Source organism: Mya arenaria, chromosome 4 (assembly GCF_026914265.1).
Source record: "Mya arenaria isolate MELC-2E11 chromosome 4, ASM2691426v1".
Classification (NCBI taxonomy): Eukaryota; Metazoa; Mollusca; class Bivalvia; order Myida; family Myidae; genus Mya; species Mya arenaria.
The window spans coordinates 41945381-41962029 of NC_069125.1; the positions used below are offsets into that span (position 1 = coordinate 41945381).

Here is a 16649-nt window from a genome sequence, read left to right on the forward strand (position 1 = left end):
TATGTATGTTTGTGTACATTCTAAAACTCTATACTATGTATTGTAATATTCGATCTAAAGGCAGCAAGATGGTAGTATCTTTAAACATTAATTTTGAGCTCATACTCTGCAGAGGACAATACATAAGTTTCGAAATGTACAACGCCCCGGTGCTCCAACCTCACATAGAGGATATGTTGGTGTGTCAGTAAAAGAGCATATTTTTATTAATACAAGGTTAATACAGTACATTGAATTTAAACATCCAAGCATATGTCAATCAAACAATTACACTATGAATCATACAACGCGACACATATATCATACACATCGGCACATATATCGTACACATAATTGCAGTAAGTACGTACATAAAACTTAATCCACCCGGATAGGTTGTTTGGACTGTACATTCAGAAATGTTTGCGAGTGTGGTCCGTTGATGAAGACACCGGTCAGCTGACCGCCATGACAACAACCGGTGTCCAAACCAGTCGCAAAGCGTGCTCTCTGGAGCTTCCGGCGTGCGTCGTGCCCGAAATAAACGTGCTCGGGTCCCGCCCAAAGGTCAACCCAAGGCTCACCTTCGCTGTGTTTGTTGGACGCCACGAGGGTTTCACCTACGAATGGATCTTCGTTGATCTCTATGTTTCTCATATTTGTCATATCGTTTAGCTTTTGATTCTCTAGAGACACACCTGGTAACAACCCACCATGGACGATCACTGAGTTAAGCGTAGGTAGCGATATCGTGTAAGGTAACGAATTTAAGTAACGGAAGTCCGCCTCAGTGAGATTCTTGATCCATGCATATTTTTCGGACAGTTCATAGTTCGGATCATCTCGAAAGTGCCTCGCTTCACGAATTGAACTTTCATCATGGTTTCCTCGGATGGCTAGTACGCGGTCGCCCATGTTTCGTAGTTTTCGGACAACGCCGACACTGTCGGGACCCCGATTCACCAGGTCACCGACCGACACGAACAATATATTATTTTCAAATTCCTCTGCAGCTTTCATGAGCTCGCACAATTCTTCGAGACAGCCGTGAATATCTCCTATGACAAAAACAGAGCGTTCCGCGAGATCCTCATCAGACATATGTAAATGACACACTTCGGGTAACGGGTTTCTTTGAAAATTTTCCCTTTCAGGAACTGTTGGGCGAATGAGCCAGGACCAAACTAAATTTGCTAAGGCTGCCATCGCCAAAATGCTGTTGAACGTTAGCTGTAAATAAACAATAAGTATCTTCATTCCTGTTTGGATTAGGTACCGTCCATACACTGCAAAGTGAAGTTCTTGGTCAGATCATAAATAAATATTAATAATCTCCGAGCTGAGCCCAGCGCGTTAGGCTCGAGATGCCTGAGATTTTTGAATGACCGATTGGTTTAAAACGTTTTAACTATTAGAAATGTCGGTGTAGGTGTGCATCGATCCTCTTGTATTTAGTCCTGCAGACACACGTTTTTATTCCGTTTATTTATTAATGAAATAATCTCCTGATAATAATATATCTGGATCTACATGGTGAGATATTAAGACTTCATTTGTTTATCTACCGAAGAAGACCAGCTTTTGGTTGTATATGACATCTCAGCTCCCATTTGCATCACTGTGCCACAGAATGACAGCGGTCATTGTTGATCTTGAAAGCAAAAAAATAACGGTTAAAATTAGGTTTACGCGATGACAGTGATAAGTAACTCGACCGGTGTAGTATACATATTACATGGTTCTTTCTCGACATACCTGTTTGATAATTTTGAGCTCAGAAAATGTTTAAATCCAATGTCCAAATTGTGCGGTGTGTGATGCAATGACATTTTGTCCAGGTTACACACAACTATTTTCTGTTGCCATTATTACCCTTGTGTCTTTTTTTTCTGGGACATATTACAAGGCATTTGATACAGCAGTTATTGAGAGTGTTGAGCTGAAATCTCTATACTTACAATCATTTAAGAATCAATATGTGAATTTTGTAATATTTAATTGTGTGCTGGCCAGCACCAAATTAAATATTAATGTACTAAATTCACTATCACTGATAGTGAATTTAGTACATTAATATTTAATTTGGTGCTGGCAGACTATATTTTGTTCAATGATTCATCCAATTAGTGGTACAGATGTTCATCCATGTATGTAAAAACGTTTTATTGTCAATGTTTTAGTTTCAACTTAATTTTATGATTGTTAAGTTTTGCTAATTCACTATTGTTGGCTAGTCCACCTAAATGGCCGTCAACGAGTATTTTGACGATTTTTTACTATGGCAGACTCGAGTTACAGGGATACATATGAAATGTCAAAATGATAAAAAAAGGATCCCTGATCGCTCATTATTGTAGCTATATTGTTGGCACGATGTGTTAAAGTGTGATATTGTGTTGTGGGTGAAAATTGAGTATCAAGAGAACTTGTCCAGCTTAGTGACCACAAACCAAACTCACATGCACTTACATGTATTTAGGGAATAGAGTATCTTGGTAAGAAGGGAATGCACACACCCACTACCCAATTGCGTTCTGGAAGGATACATTTGTGTATACATGTAAGCTTATTTATACACACATTTTGGTGAGTGCTCTGCTAAGATTGTTAGTAATTTTAGAATTTTTGAAGCATAGTGCACAGACAGGATGCTATGCTGGGTATTTAACGTGCACCATAGTATAGCACTGTCACTCAGGACCCCCATTTGATGTCCTTCCCGGAAGCTGATAAGTATTTTTTAGTGATGCGCCAGGGAATCGAACTTGTGACCCCTCGATTGACTAATCAAGTGCGTTACCACTAGCATACAGATCCGCAACATAGGATACATGTTAATGAAGGGATATTATAAACAGAACACTTTCATATAAATTCCATTATTAGCACTTAAGCATTAAAGTTATGCACCCTGCATGTCTAAAGCTACAAATACATTGAATTGAGCGATAAAAATGCTTACAGTCTATTCTATACATAGTGGAGTAACATATGAGATTGAGTGAATTACCGGTAAGTAACATATGAGATTGAGTGAATTACCGGTAAGCTAGACAGCTTACCGTACTTATCATTTATAACAGTATCCATTATATTATACACAATCATGCATGTACAAATTGTACCTCATCATATAATTATACACTATAGAACGAGATGGTCCAGGTTGTCTTCATTTTGTTCCTCGTACATATATACATACCCATCAACACTTATTTGTTTTGTAATACCTGATTCTTTATCTTCCAGTTATCTTTTCAGTGTCAAGATGCTGAAGGCTGGATTCAGATCATGGTTGCCAATTTTGGATGCAAATCTTATTAAAATAGTGTCCTCAAAGACAATCAGACTTTTACATTGTATCAAACATGATCCAGCAGCTAGCAATTTAGTGGCAGGTGCTCAGCCTCATGCTTCTGTTTTAAGAAGGACTTCTGTTTTGAAAAGGAACTATGTTGGCTTGGTTCAGAACATTCAACATATGTCAACCACATCTGGAAATAATAATATTAATATTAAAAGACAAAGTTTCTGTGATATTTCCAACGAATCGGTATGTTTGAATTGTATACAAAGGTGGAAGCTCACTGCAAGAACAATAGGACATAATAACAATCTGGAATCAAGCCTTCATCTATGGAGAGAATTAGGACAACGTAGGAATTATGTCACTAGTGCCAAAATCGGAAACCTAGAAACACCCAAAATTTCTCTAAGAAAGCTTAAAAAGTCAAAACTAAAGCCAACTCCAGAGGTAGGAATCAGTTGTTGTAGTTTATTACTAGTACTTATTAATTTAAATGACACTGGTATTGTCTAAACATCTTAAAGGAACCTTTAACACAAACAATTATTCAAATGATATTTGCGGATATCTTCATCTATTGTTATATCTAATCCAATTTTGTTAAGTAACTGCTTTTCATGGCCATTTATTGATTCATCCTGTTGCAGAATGTCTGGCAAAAGTAATAACTTATTACTTTAAATTTGGGATACAACAAATTCCTGATAAACAATGCTATGAATATAGGATTTATTTCATGTTCCAATGTTTATATATTTCAAAATCATTAAGACTAGTCCAAATTATAATTTTAAAGTATCGGTTATTTTGTATGAGTTGCTCTTGACAATCTCAGGAGGACCTTCACCACAATCACGTGGTAGCGTACAGTGTGGCTAACAGCCTGAACCTTGACACGCTGGCGGAGGAGATCATTGCTGAGGATACGTACACCATCGTCCAGGTGCCAGCAGGTTAGGGTTAGCTTTGTATATATAATTATTAATGTATAAGCTTGTTGGTTTTTTTTTCAGAGAAAAATAATAAAGGGATTCAAAATGCCTCGGTGAATTGGCATTTAAGTAATTCATATTGTTTAGTTTTGGCCATAAGTTGATTCTTTTTGTTAAGGTATCACCATTAAACTTAGTTGACATGTCCACTATCATGACAATAGTCACATTTAAAGTAAGTCTCATAAATATGGGTAATTTATTTGTCAAATTAAGCACCTTGATCTACTGCTAGTTCAAGTTGGAGGAGACCAAATACACTGTCACATTTCACTAAGCATACTTATTATAACATCAATCATGAGAAAAACATATCTGCTAAACAATTTGGTGTACACACAAATTCAGCCCCAATTTGATCAGAAAAAACACTGTATTGATCACATATTTTTGCTGAATCAATTACCAGAGTTGAAGGAGGACATGCCAGACGTGGTGATGGTCACAGCCAAGTACAAGTTTGAGGGGCAGATTAGGGATGCCTTCTTCTTTAGGTAAGAGTGTTATTGGGGACTGTTAGTTTAGTTCTAGCTTGTTATTTTATCAATTTGACGTCTGTCTGTCTCGTTAGAGGTCAGTCAGATAATTTTCAAACTTGGTCAGAATGTTCCCCTTGATGAATAAGGAAGTACTTAAAAATGTCAAATGAAATCAAAAACTAGGTTAAAACTTAGAAAAGACTTTAGAATATTTACACTACAAACATTGTATTTGGTCCAATAATCATGAAAATATTGAAATGTTTTTCTTGATGAACATTTTATATTATTTTGAAACTAGGGCATGTGGTCTCAGAAACTAGATCAGAGGTTAAATCTGAGATGGTTGTCTGGAACTTAATCATCGGAACCATATCTTGGTAGGGAATGATTATAATATGTGCAAATGTTCCTTTGATCAAGTCTCATCTGCTTGTAAAACTGGGTCACATAGGGTAAAAAACTAGGTCAAAAGGTCAAATCATAGAAGCATCTTAGAACACACTGGACGCATTTGGTCCATTATTGATTAATCTTATTCAGGATGTTTCCATTTTATTAACCCTTGGATAAGTTAAGAATTGAGTCACATGTAACCAAAATCTAGATCACCAAGTCAAATATTAGATTTTTTACTGGAACTATATCAATGTAATGATTGGTCAATTTATGAATAAACCTGGATAAAATGTTTCCCTTGGTAAAATCTCACCGCATATTAGAAGTGGGTCACATGGACTCAAAAACTAGGTCAAAAGGTAAAATCTTGGAACAAATCTTGAGAACATTCTACTAGCAATATATCTTGTCCATTATCTATGAAACTTAATCTGAATGCTTTCCTTGATTATGGTAAAACAATAACTAGTTTGAAACTGGGTGACAAGAGGTCAGGGACTAGGTGACTATGTCAAATCTTTCAAAAATAATGTCCGGTTCAAAAAATAGGTATTGATTGGTCAGACTTTGTTCAAAATGTGGTCAGAATTTTTTCCTTGATGTAATATTGGTAGACTTTAAATGTTGTTTTGAAACTGAGTGACATGGGGTCAAAACCTAGGTCATGAGGTCAACTCTATTTGAAAACTTATGAACAAAGGCAATGGACTGTTCCAACTGCTCTTCATGAAACTTATTAAGAATTTGCTTTGGTGAAATCTTGGCTTAGTTTGAAACTACATGTAGGTCACATGGGATCTTATACTTGGTCTTGAGGTAAAATCTTACAAAACCTGTGAATAGTGGAGAGGCTATATTTTTGCAATATTTTTAAGGGACTAAGTCTACTGAAGAAGCTTAGTTTCAAAACTATATACCTGTAATTATGTGACAAATAAATGAGTAAAAGTTAGGCTTGCTTCAGGGTCTAGAATCTTAAATACCACCTTTAATTTGATTTTGTCAGCAATTCTGAATAATGACAGATCATTCATGTTTTAGCTGGTAGTTTTGTGGCAGTAATTGTAATTAACCTTGAATATTACCTATATGAAATATTAATGTTTCTTTTCTTAAGGAATGGCAGCATTGCTTTGTGGACCATGTCAGAATCCGAGGTAAGGAATAAGGTACCAGTATATCCATTGTCTGGCAAACAACAGAACAGACATTCCCGATCTATTAGAGAGACTTGACACCAGCTGGTCAAAACATCAGCAAATACTGTATTTCCTCAAAACAAGCCTTTGATTATCTATGCGAGCTAATAGGTGGCTGATTATACATGTCTCATTTTACATAACTTAAAGAATAAACACTACAATCATGATGCTGTTTCATTTGGTTTCCCAGTTGAAATCATGTCTGTTTATGAGTACAGAAAAATATATCTATGCTATGTTTAAACTTACTGGGATGTATGTAGTAGACAAACCTAGTTAATTTCGATTTGGAAAAATGAAAAAAAATGTGAAAGATGCATGTGTCCTTTAGCTATGTGATGCATCATTAAATAAGATTCAATGCCTTGTACATAGCAATATCAAATTTATGTAAGTTTTTGGAAAATTTCTTTTTTTCGTGCAATGGTATCATCTGGTGTCTAGTCTCTTTAAATTCTTCAGTGTATTTTTTTTCTACTGTAATACCAAAGTATGGATTTGTTAATTAAAGTGGCTGTTCACTGCAAATTCATTCAACGCAGCATATTTTGACTCAATTGCTTTTATATTAACTTGAGCATTATAGGGCAGATTTCACAAAAAAGGCAATTATTTGGCCCATTTGCTTTCATTTATTGTTATTGCATGTCAACGTCATATATACAGCAATTGCCTTTCCCAACCCAATAAGAACACCTAATAGAAGTGATTTGTATTAAAATAATGAAAATATTGTGTTAAATAAGGTAAAAAAATGTAAAAATATGCCGATATTTAGGACAAAAAAGACAGAAAATCTTCCCGGTACCAATATACCACTTTTTTGAGGATGCTTTTCAGTAACATCTGGTAAGTATTTTATTCTTGTCTGTTGAATAATGTTTGCAAGAAATGTTAATTAAAACAATAATATATCTAAAATAATTGCATTTCGTTCGTAATATACTTAAATTTTCGGTAATTGCGCATGGTGATAACGTTACGGTAATCTGTCCTCGAATTGTTGTGTAACATTAGCAGACATGATCCACTGCTAACTGTTTTAAGCCTAAACACACCTTTATTAAATCACTGAAAACAAAGACTACGTGTTGGATAAAAACAGTATTGCATGTAACAAGAAATTGGTCATTCCCGATCATAAAGTTTTTTAGGTCTAAAAATGTGTTAATGTTACTCAAAATCGATTCTGTCCCATTTTAGCATGACGATAGCACCTTTTCTATTTGTGAATAATTTACACCGACTGAGGGTTAACATCCGGGTAGCGATTACTTTTATATTGGACTGGTTCACAGTTGACATTGAAATGATAAAAATAGTGGTGAATACCGTTGATAAAAACTTAATCCAAGTTTGGCTCATTCTGTCCTTCGATGTAACGTTAACATTATGTCACGCTAGCATTAAGACAAGCGCTTAATAATGCAAGAAAATCGTTGAAATTTGATGACTTTCCCAGAGTCAATTATTCGAACATAACAATGTCGTCTGTAAACTATCGTTTGTAAGTATTCATTCATTAGGTACGTAGTTTATATTGAATTCATACCGCTTTTGTGTTTGATATCGTTATTTATTGGACAGAATTAAGAATTTTTGTGATTATCAATTGACCGTGTTTATCAATCGTTTATATAGTTTGTTTTATACTGTATCAAGCTCAAACAGTCTGTGGTAGGTCTGTATTTTAATTTGTTGTGAAACATTCTGTCCAACTGCTAATGTGACATACTGCTAATGTTACTCATTCTGTTTTGTGGTAACACTAGCACATACTGCAATTAGCAATTTATAATATATATGTTTAATATCAAAGGTAATGATAATTGCACCATACTAGAGACATTTATATTACCACAACAAAACATTTATGTTTATAGCTTATCTGATCTGATATAAAAAGAAAACCTATGTTTGCAGAAAGCATTTTCTGTCTTGTTGTCCAATTAGGGTTTGTTTCAATAAATTTATTTGAGAAAAACGAAACAGTCTCTTTTTTTTTTTCTGTACAATCTGTTTTATAGATAAATGAACCATTTAGTGCAAGACAAAATACTTCTTTGGATCAAAATATTAAAAAAAACAAGTTTTTACCGGCAATATTGTAACACTGGCACAAATGGTATGGTGATACAAAATTCTTTTTTTTATAAAAATGCATGAATAAATCATTGCAAATGTTCTAAAATATGATAGATAAGAAATTGCTGTAAAAGATTATGTTGAAATTACAAATCTGCAATAAATTTTAAAAATCAATATTCGCTGGGAACTTTTTGGTCACCAAAACGTGAAATCTGCCATAGCCATAATTATGACATGAATTATTATGCCATGTTGCTTTCAAGACTGAGTGGTTGATTGCCTGTTACAGAAGCATGATTTGCTGTTGCTTGCCCGTCGTCATTCCATCAAGCCTCACAGTCACATTCTGATGGAACAGGAGGCAGAATCCATCCCTTTACACTCTGACAGGTAGGACTTTTCCTTTACATTCTGACATGTAGGTTAATTTCTGTACACTCTGACAAGTAGGTCTATTCCTGTACACTCTTACACGTAGGTCTATTCCTTGACATCCTGACAAGTAGGTTTATTCCTTTACACTCTGACAAGTAGGTTCATTCCTTTACACTCTGATAAGTAGGTTCATTCCTTTACACTCTGACAAGTAGGTTCATTCCTTTACACTCTGACAAGTAGGTTCATTCCTTTACACTCTGACAAGTAGGTTCATTTTTTTAACATTCTGGCAAGAAGGTTAATTCCTGTACACTGTGCCAAGTAGGTGCATTCCTTTACACCCTTACAAGTAGGTTCATTCCTTTACACTCTGACAAGTAGGTTCATTTCTTTACACTCTGACAAGTAGGTTCATTTCTTTACACTCTGACAAGTAGGTTCATTTCTTTACACTCTGACAAGTAGGTTCATTTCTTTACACTCTGACAAGTAGGTTCATTCCTTTACACTCTGACATGTAGGTTCATTCCTTTACACTCTGACAAGTAGGTTCATTACTTAACACTCTGCCATGTAGGTTCATTACTTAACACTCTGCCATGTAGGTTCATTACTTAACACTCTGCCATGAAGGTTCATTCATATACATTCTGACAAATAGGTTCACTATTAAAATTAATGTGTTAAATATTGAGTTTATAGTAAATGTATTTATACAAGAAGTATTTGAAATAGTACTTCCATGGTCATTGAGTCAGTGAATCCTAAAGAAAACCACTCATAGCTTCTTACATTCCTTTAAGGAAGTTAATATATAAATTAATACTATTTTTCAGCGTGTCTAAGCTAGTGAAGGGGACCATCCATGTACGTCCACTGGCTGAGGGTGGGGACATCGAGGAGGGCCTGATTCTAGAGAAGTTTGCCTTCTCTAATGCTATGGCTCAGTCAGGTAATAGTGGGAAAGGGTATTTGGAGGTAAGGGGTTTAGCTAGTGGAGGTGTTTTATTTGTATGTCCACAGGTTAATGTTGGGGACATGAAAGGGGCCCTGATTCTAGAGAAGTTTGTCTTTTCTAATATTGGCTAAGTCAAGTGGATTGTGGGTAAGGGACAGGGAGTGGAGGTCGGACCTAGGGGTGTCAAGCTGCTGTAATTATTGCAAATAAGAAACAATGTGAGATAAAGGTAAGTGAATGTATTCAGTGACAGATTAAATTTATTATTTGTACTTGGTAAAATACCCTCTTTTGACTTTTAGAAATACAGGTACTGTATTTGAAATTAAACTAACATGTACTCATAATGGATTTGACATTATTGCATGTTATCACCTGTATTTATTACATTTGAATTTACCCTTGATGATTGGTCTAGTTTTAGCTGCTGCTTGTGATGACGGTTCTACATGTATATCTAATGAAATACCTTTGCATGTGCTCAAAACTCATTATAAAACTTGTTGGCTCTATGTTTCCAGGCAACATTCAAATTACCTTGAAAACGATTTCAGCTTTCACTGTGTACCCACTCTTCTGTCAAATTGTTTTAGTTGTTAATAATAGAAATGTATGCCTACATGTATTGTATTTTCCAGTTACCCTAGCCATAAATGAGAGTAAATTGGAGGACTTCATTGAAAAACTGGAAGATGAAACAGAGGTATTCACCTGGTCAGTTGGACCTTCATTAAATTCACCTAGTTTGAGAGAAAAGGAGTCCATTTTGTCAAGACTTTAATGTTAGGCCAAATTTAAAAAGTTTTGCATCATTGACATGAAACTTGGTAAACACATTCAATATAAGATGGCATACATTTGTTATAAGTAGCATTAGTCTCCCTTAAACATTTGTTGAATGAACTTATGCTCTTTGGGTGACAAAAAAAGCTCAAATGACTAAAGATGTTTTGATTTTTTTCCTGATTGTTATGGAAACACATCTTGAGCAGTGTTGTAGAAATGACTGAATCTCCATCACACTACCTTATTAAATCCTCTAGTTTACATAAGCACTTTGTCATTTCAGTGATTTAACTGTTAAGTTGTCGTTATCTGTTTTAAGGGGTCAGCCTCTTGGATGCATTAATATGATAAAGACCATTAAACAGTATTCTTTTGGCCAGCTTTGCTATTTGGCCTGATTTTTTTTTTCTTTCGTAAAAAGTGTTCAAAAGCCTTCTACTTAAGATGGGACGCAGGTTTTTTTTTAGATTTAAATTCTAGGGCATAAAAGTGCTTTCTATACAAAGTATAAATAGGTATATAATTCTATTAGTTTGTACAAATGCATATTGAATTAGGCTCTTAATTGAAGTTTAAGCTGTTAAACTAATTGATGTTATCAGATCTCTTATTATTCTGTAGAAACTGCGGGATGGTAAACCATCAGACCTGAAGAAGCGAGACATCAATATGAGACTCGGAGAAGTATTCTATCATAGGTACTCCTTGCAGCTTCACTTATCTCTATATGTCTTTGGTTGTCCGGTAAGCGCACTCTCTTCTCAACTACGTGACCTAGGTTAGATTCCCTGCCTGGGTGCAGGTGACTTTGGTTTGTGGTCACCAAGTTGGACAAGTGGGTTTCCTCCAGGTACTCCAGTTTCCCACACAATACAAGACCACACGTTTGCGTAACATCATGCCAACCAGAGTGATTAATATAATGTTGTAACAACTTGTTTTACAATCGTTGTAGTAAAATAAATAAGTTTACACAAAGCTTAACTAATCAAAGCATAATGAGAGCTACTATACTCACCCTGGCATTGGAATAACACCTTTGTTAAAGTTTTGCCTGCAAATTACTTTCAAGGCCAAATCTCAGTAAACATTTGATGTATTGGATTGATTTTAAAGCTTCCAAGCCATCTCAACCACTAAAATTATCAAGTAATACAACTCTAGTTTGAATATAACTAAATGTAATACCCATATTCATCTTAGGAATTGCGGTTTAATTTTTGTATGCAAGTACATTTAAGTTCATATCTCATAATCCACTTGGGTTTGATATATGTTAAAACAAAGATTCACAGTTAACAGACCTTCTAAATTATTAAGTAAGCTGGGTAACTCGATGACCATTTTATGCAAATGATTGCCCTTGTTCAAAGTTTTTTGTGGGTTTTTCATTAAGTCCAACTTCTCACTATGTTATTGCCCTGATTAGAAAACACATAAGCTATTTGATGATTTGTAACGTGTATGGTAATCATTTTTAAATCTGATGGACCTAAAAAGATGTATATTGGAGTACTGAAGTTTTATTGCTTAATTGCATTTATTAGTGGCAGCCCATATTATTCATGAAATACCTACGACCAAGGATATGTTTCATTATACTAAGAAACGCGCTGTGTGGGACAAGCATGCTCAGAGATAGACATGAGTCACATGACTAGCCGTGAAGATAAATTTAAAAAGTGCTTAAAATACATTTGTAATAATGAACTATACTTAATGTATTATATAGAGCATCATAATTTGTCATGGTTCATCTTTTATCTTATTCATGAAATGGTCAAACTTGGCAATTGCTGTGCATTTCTTACGGTGCTCTAAACCAGTGACAAATATTCTTCCCTTAATTTCTAAGGTACATTTTTTACCCACCTTTCCTGCAGACATGAGATCAACCTGGAGTCTGGTTTCCTGGATACACCGGATGTCTACTGGGAACGCGAAGACCTGGAACCACTCTACCGTGAAACATTCAACTACCTATCTGTGTCCAAACGTATCAAGGTACTGACAATTGGTTTGCTTTCTTGAACTATTAACGGAAATAGTGGACACAACTCTTCTTTGACACATACAACTATCTGTACGTGTCCAATGTGTTGGCAATTTATGTGAATATAATGTCATGGAACACCTGCTTAATAAAACTGCTGTTCTTTTGCATTTGCATATTTATTTTCTGACCTGGAAACACAATGAATGTATTGTGACATATATATTATTCAAGTGAAAAGGACATCTGGGTTTTGTCAATCAATGTTGTTATTTTGTCAGGTTTACAATGAGCGCCTAAGCTACTGTTCGGAGATCCTTCAGCTGTTAAGCAGCCAACAGAACGATGCACACCATGTGAGACTAGAGTGGATCATCATCATACTGATCCTCATTGAGGTACCATATTAGTCATATGTAACCCATTCATTTGGATTGGGATCTGTATATGATTGAGGTATGACACATTGGCCGGCATTGGGATCTGTATATGATTGAGGTATGACACATTGGCCGGCATTGGAACTGTATGTGATTGAGGTATGACACATTGGCCGGCATTGGGATCTGTATGTGATTGAGGTATGATGCATTGGCCGGCATTGGGATCTGTATGTGATTGAGGTATGACACATTCGCTGAGCATTGGAATCTGTATATGATTGAGGTATGACACATTGGCCATCATTGGGATCTGTATATGATTGAAGTATGACACATTCGCTGGGCATTGGGATCTATTTATGCTTGAGGTATGACACATTCGCCGAGCATTGGGATCTGTTTATGATTGAGGTATGAGACATTCGCTGGGCATTGGGATCTGTATATGATTGAGTTATGAGACATTCGCCGGGCATTGGGATCTGTATATGATTGAGGTATGACACATTCGCCGGGCATTGGGATCTGTATATGATTGAGGTATGACACTCTTACTTAATATTGGGATCTGTTTATGATTGAGGTATGACACATTTGCCGGGCATTGGGATCTGTATATGATTGAGGTATGACACATTGGCCGTCATTGGGATCTGTATATGATTGAGGTATTACACATTCACTGGGCATTGGGATCTGTATATGATTGAGGTATAACACATTCGCCGGGCATTGGGATCTGTATATGATTGAGGTATGACACATTCGCCGGGCATTGGGATCTGTATATGATTGAGGTATGACACATTCGCCGGGCATTGGGATCTGTATATGATTGAGGTATGACACATTCGCCGGTCATTGGGATCTGTATATGATTGAGGTATGACACATTCACCGGGCTTTGGGATCTGTATTTGATTGAGGTATGACACATTCGCCGGGCATTGGGATCTGAATATGATTGAGGTATGACACATTCGCCGGGCATTGGGATCTGTATATGATTGAGGTATGACACATTCGCCGGGCATTGGGATCTGTATATGATTGAGGTATGACACTCTTACTTAATATTGGGATCTGTATATGATTGAGGTATGACACATTTGCCGGGCATTGGGATCTGTATATAATTGAGGTATGACACATTCGCTGATCATCGGGATCTGTATGTGATTGAGGTATGAGACATTTGCCGGGCATTGGGATCTGTATATGATTGAGGTATGACACATTCGCTTGGCATTTGGATCTGTATGTGATTGAGGTATGACACATTTGCCGGTCATTGGGATCTGTTTATGATTGAGGAATGACACATTTGCCGGGCATTGGGATCTGTATATAATTGAGGTATGACACATTCTCTGGGCATTGGGATCTGTATGTGATTGAGGAATGACACATTTGCCGGGCATTGGGATCAGTATGCGATTGAGGTATGACACATTTGCTAGGCATTGGGATCAGTATTTGATTGAGGTATGACACATTTGCCGGGCATTAGGATCTGTATATGATTGAGGTATGACACATTCTCTGGGCATTGGGATCTGTATGTGATTGAGGTATGACACATTTGCCGGGCATTGGGATCAGTATGTGATTGAGGTATGACACATTTGCTAGGCATTGGGATCAGTATTTGATTGAGGTATGACACATTCGCCGGGCATTGGGATCAGTATGTGATTGAGGTATGACACATTTGCCGGGCATTAGGATCTGTATACGATTGTGGTAAGACACACTTACCTACATGTAGCATGATAACAGTTTATCTTATGTGTAAAAGCAAGAGATTAAGTCATTTATAACTCATGGAATACTTAGATCCCGTAACATGTAAAACACAATTTACCAAAAAGTGGACAGTACTCATTTGAATTATGCCATCAATTTACTCTTTATTATATGTTGTACAGGTGATGTTCCAGTGTCGTCATTAAGCCACCAACTAACTCTGTATTGAATGTTATACAGGTGATGTTTGAGTGTCTCCATTATGCCATCAAGTTACTCTCTATTTTATGTTATACAGGTGATGTTCGAGTGTCTCCATTATGCCATCAACAAACTTTGTATTGAATGTTATACAGGTGATGTTCGACTGTCTCCATTATGCCATCAATTTACTCTCTATTTTATGTTATACAGGTTATGTTCGAGTGTCTCCATTATGCCATCAATTTACTCTCTATTGTTTGTTGTACAGGTGATGTTTGAGTGTCTCCATTATGCCATCAATTTACCCTCTATTGTATGTTGTATAGGTGATGTTTGAGTGTCTCCATTATGCCATCAATTTACTCTCTATTGTATGTTGTACAGATGATGTTTGAGTGTCTCCATTATGCCATCAATTTACTCTCTATTGTTTGTTGTACAGGTGATGTTTGAGTGTCTCCATTATGCCATCAATTTACTCTCTATTGTATGTTGTATAGGTGATGTTTGAGTGTCTCCATTATGCCATCAATTTACTCTCTATTGTATGTTGTACAGGTGATGTTTGAGTGTCTCCATTATGCCATCAATTTACTCTCTATTGTATGTTGTACAGGTGATGTTTAAGTGTCTCCATTATGCCATCAATTTACTCTCTATTGTATGTTGTACAGGTGATGTTTGAGTGTCTCCATTACGCTGAGAAGTTTGGCTGGATAAGAATTGGTCCCACAGAGATGGTTGAAGATCAAACAAGGGGAGATGATAGCTCATAGGGAATAATGTTTCCACATTTTCTTTTTCTTTTTACATTATACAAATTTAGCTTGTCTTATAATGGTTAGAAATGTGGTATTGTCATAACTTGGGTATCATTAACATCCCTGTCATGCAAACTTTAATGTTGACATATTCATGTGTTGTACTTACACATAATATAATGTATAATGTGTTGCTAGTACCATCACCCTGGGTGATTTACTTGTTAAGTTATGTCCCTTGATTAAGGAAATTTGGACTTGGGTTGATGTTCCATTTAATGTTGTTGTGAAAAGAAGTGCCATTTTGCATTTATTTAGTAAACATTTTTATATAGTATTGTTTTGATGAGTTATTTTTGGCTGCTTGTTTATGTTTTATTCACATTGTAGACTTAAAGATGTTAACATGTCCAGTAGTTAATAATTGTTTCGAGTTATTTAGTGGTATTTTGAATGGTGTAAACCCTCTCCCACTTGCATACCAAATACTCCTTCATTTTCTACCCGAATTCTTGGTAACAAATAATATTGAACGAATTTGAGATATTGCGTACAGAAGAATTTAACGGTCAGAAAAAACATTTTTGGCACACTTATGGCCACATTAATATTTGTGTTCCCAATATTGAAACTTGGTCTTGGCCAGAATGTATCTCGATGAAATTTAGATCAAATTCAGTTGTGGGTCATATCAGGGAAAAAAATCACGGGGTCAAATTTCCAGAAACCTTTAACAAAAAAAAAAAATTGGTCCAAAGATTGTCTGTATAATACATAGGTCAAATTTAAAATTGATTTAGGTCCGTCAAAAAGTAGGTCGTACTAGGTCACATGATATTGCAACCCCTATTGATGTTCTATCCGATGTCCCTGATCATTGGTCAGAATGTTTGCTACTGTGAACTTGATGAGAAGTTTGATTTTTTTTAAAACAGTGTTTTTACCTCGTTTTATGCATCTGTGATCAACGAGTAAAATGTAATCTTTCATAGAT

At 35.9% G+C, this 16649-nt stretch overlaps 2 protein-coding genes across 5 annotated transcripts; one reads left to right on the plus strand and one right to left on the minus strand.

Annotated features, from left to right (window-relative positions):
* Positions 1–193: 193 nt before the first annotated feature.
* On the minus strand, positions 194–1815 carry LOC128232093 (serine/threonine-protein phosphatase 1-like). Of its 2 annotated transcripts, XM_052945451.1 has the most exons (3): positions 1735–1812; positions 1545–1630; positions 194–1209 (listed from the first exon to the last, which is right to left on the minus strand). In XM_052945451.1, exons 2-3 carry the CDS (start codon positions 1593–1595, stop codon positions 358–360), a joined length of 903 nt encoding a protein of 300 aa, XP_052801411.1. In that variant the 5' UTR covers positions 1596–1630; positions 1735–1812; the 3' UTR covers positions 194–357. The 2 variants fall into 2 exon arrangements, with proteins under 2 accessions (XP_052801411.1, XP_052801412.1); XM_052945452.1 differs by lacking the exon at positions 1545–1630 and having other exon boundaries at positions 1735–1815.
* On the plus strand, positions 1270–16520 carry LOC128232092 (required for meiotic nuclear division protein 1 homolog). 3 transcript variants are annotated; one of them, XM_052945448.1, is made up of 12 exons: positions 1270–1512; positions 3229–3733; positions 4122–4239; positions 4688–4772; positions 6274–6325; positions 8736–8836; positions 9661–9776; positions 10421–10485; positions 11190–11266; positions 12452–12572; positions 12843–12959; positions 15569–16520. In XM_052945448.1, exons 2-12 carry the CDS (start codon positions 3248–3250, stop codon positions 15668–15670), a joined length of 1440 nt encoding a protein of 479 aa, XP_052801408.1. In that variant the 5' UTR covers positions 1270–1512; positions 3229–3247; the 3' UTR covers positions 15671–16520. The 3 variants fall into 3 exon arrangements, with proteins under 3 accessions (XP_052801408.1, XP_052801407.1, XP_052801409.1); XM_052945447.1 differs by having other exon boundaries at positions 3241–3733; XM_052945449.1 differs by having other exon boundaries at positions 1273–1512; positions 3241–3733; positions 6274–6313; positions 15569–16509.
* Positions 16521–16649: the final 129 nt, after the last annotated feature.

Coding starts and splice junctions, on each gene's coding strand:
- LOC128232093 (XM_052945451.1), bottom strand. CDS start 1,595: ATGCAAATGGGAGCTGAGATGTCATATACAACCAAAAGCTGGTCTTCT. Junction 1,210..1,544: donor CCAAAAGCTGGTCTTCTTCG/GTAGATAAACAA, acceptor GTTTATTTACAG/CTAACGTTCAACAGCATTTT.
- LOC128232092 (XM_052945448.1), top strand. CDS start 3,248: ATGCTGAAGGCTGGATTCAGATCATGGTTGCCAATTTTGGATGCAAAT. Junction 4,240..4,687: donor CATCGTCCAGGTGCCAGCAG/GTTAGGGTTAGC, acceptor ATCAATTACCAG/AGTTGAAGGAGGACATGCCA. Junction 8,837..9,660: donor ATCCCTTTACACTCTGACAG/GTAGGACTTTTC, acceptor ACTATTTTTCAG/CGTGTCTAAGCTAGTGAAGG.